General features: G+C 34.5%; 1 protein-coding gene across 1 annotated transcript; it reads left to right on the forward strand.

The window, feature by feature from the left end:
- The first annotated feature begins 354 nt into the window (after window positions 1-354).
- LOC125597838 lies at window positions 355-1,052 on the forward strand. Its single transcript, XM_048772362.1, has 2 exons — window positions 355-820; window positions 934-1,052. Exons 1-2 carry the CDS (start codon window positions 355-357, stop codon window positions 1,050-1,052), a joined length of 585 nt encoding a protein of 194 aa, XP_048628319.1.
- The last annotated feature ends 1,781 nt before the right edge of the window (window positions 1,053-2,833 follow it).

A 2,833-nucleotide genomic window follows, 5' to 3' on the forward strand; every position in this document is an offset into this window, starting at 1 on the left:
ACATGAAATCTCGACTGTTAGGGATATAGATCATTCATAGTTTTCAAGAAATCTGATCTGAACTGAAAAAAAAAATCATTATACTAAATGATCCGATCCAATGGGATGAAGAAAATATGGAACATTTTCTGATCATCTAAGATAGAATCCCTAAAGGCCTTGAAACCTTGTGTTTGAAATAAGAGGACCTTAAATCTGAAAAATACATTGATCCACACCTTAAACCGTATGGTTTTAAGAAAATGCATCATTTAGAAATTTTTTTTCTTTTGGTCCGTGTGTGGCATTGATATGAAGCATGAAAAATTTCAAAAAGATTACTTGATTAAGACCTGTTTTGAATAATGATTTCAGATGTCGAGTTTCATACCCTCAGATTACAAAGCCCTTGATCTCTCTGGAGATAATTATCTTGATTGGGCTATAAACACTTCAGCCGTCTTGAAGTCTAGAGGACTTGGGAAGTGCATCAAGTATGGCAATGACACCCTTGCGTGTGAAAGACACAGAGCCATAATGATTATGCGACACCATCTCTGTGAGGACCTAAGAGACGAGTTTGGATATGTTAATGATCCTCATAATCTCTGGTCATTTTTGAATTCTAGATTCTGTGAGCCATTGTTGCACGAATCCAAGAAAAAATGGGAAGCTCTAAGGTTCCAGGATTATGAATCCGTGGACAATTATCACTCTGATCTTATGAGAATCACCTATAGTCTTAGACTATGTGGTGAATTGGTAACAAACGAGGATTTGTTAAACAAAACTCGTGACACATTCCATTCAGAGGAAGTGTTGTTATCACATCAGGCCAAAGGTTTCACCACCTATTATGACATGTTCTCATATTTATTAGACATTGAGCAAAAGAAGCAGAAAAGGATGGTGACATCAGACGGTTTAATGACATCATGGAGATATATTATGAAGTACTAGACAGTGAGATGAAAATCCCTGAAGCTAATAAAGCCACATTTGATAAGAAGAGATCTGAGGAGGATTCCGAGTGGACACTCATGGACCATGAGGTCGGATTATACATTGAATAATTTTCCGACATTCTGATTTTATGTTTTCATATCTGATTTGATTTATTTTTTATTCATTTATGTTATTGAAATAATAAAAACAATTTTGTTTTTATATATTATCTTGCTTGATAATTCTTGATTAAATAACAAATAAAACCTTAATAAAAGGAAAATCAGTCCACTGATAGTTGATTTCATGCATGGTTTAACTTTACCTTGATTGTATAGGTTTAACTTAACCTTCCTGCAATCACATAAAATCAATTGTTGCGTGTAGACTAATGAGTCAGTTCACTGATAGATTGATATCTCGCATAGATTTAACTTCATCTTGATTGTATAGGTTCAACTTTACCTTCCTACAATCACTCGAAATCAATTAATTGGTACTGACAATGGCAAAAGACACGACATTATTCAGACCCATTGAGTTATAAAGAAAAAAAATTTCAATGTTTTCTACATTGAACTAGTGAGCAAAGAAAATACGATTCCTTTTAGATTTTTGAAAAATCGCCTAAAAGCATTATGAATGCCTATACCCATATTTTCTACTGATTTATTCTATGCTAAGGATCAGTATGAAAGAGGCATAAAGCCATGGTAACCAGTATGGTTCACCACGAAATAAACACTTATGGCATGACCAGATTAGCCATCTTGATCCAAAACATGATGAAAAATTAATTAAGGCACAAAAGTGATCCCATAAAATCTCACAATGTGTTATAAGTACACAAAAGGGAAAATCACTAAAATAATTAAGGCTCCACTGTCCTAAGCACTACGAAATTATGAGTATGTTCATGAGGGGGAGAGAGGACTAAAACCCACAGTCCATGATCATATCATAAATTCGGATTCCATGGTTTACAACCATAATATACACGGCTGGAAAGCTTTAAAGCTCTCACTAATGGTACATCACCCACGTCCAGCCTAAAGCTTAAGGACATTATGTATATAAATATTGATTTACATCAGGCCATACATGTAAGCATAGACATTCCCACCTCTGAATGATTAAGGGTCATAAACCAGACATATACACAAACCATCTTAAGAAAATACGAATATTCCACCACATATATGTGTGCCATTTAAGATGGAACCTCAGATGAGGATTGAGAATATATATTAGATAAATAAGACTTCCTCCACGAAACTATAATGTATCTTGTGCCAAACATGGATGATTTAATCAAGTGGCCAAGAACACAGATTACAAAAGATAGTAATCTGATTATCCAACTTTGAAAGGAGAAAGTTATCAGGCTGATAAAGAGTAAAGAGTAAAAGAGAAATATAATGGTATCAACCATAGTTGTCTTGGCAAGATCCTCAGACCAAAGATTATGATCTAGACGTTCTAAAAGAATATGATCAAAAGATATAAAAGCTAGCAGAAATATATGCCAGACACACTGACCCGAAAAGAAAAAATGACTATGTCATACCAGCTTAAGCACCACGAATTTGATGTCTAAGAGACACAATCAAGTTGCTACAATGTCTATTAGAGATAGACAAATAAGTTCCAAATAATAAGGAACCTCGGAAAGTAATGAAAGGTGCTCAGAATCGTACAAATCCGAGTTCATAAGAGAAACCAGTTCAGACAGAGAAATAAGGTTGCGCAACCACACATCTAAGGTACCAGACCATGTAGTTTGGGACGCCAAACTGCAAGGTATAAAGGTCTTGGATAATAAGATCTCAAAATCTAATTAGATCATGTCTGGAACAGTATGAAACTAAAGATAAAGAGTGTTAACACCAAAGATGTATTTACATACATA

This window comes from Brassica napus, unplaced genomic scaffold (assembly GCF_020379485.1).
Source record: "Brassica napus cultivar Da-Ae unplaced genomic scaffold, Da-Ae ScsIHWf_154;HRSCAF=282, whole genome shotgun sequence".
NCBI classification, from domain to species: domain Eukaryota; kingdom Viridiplantae; phylum Streptophyta; class Magnoliopsida; order Brassicales; family Brassicaceae; genus Brassica; species Brassica napus.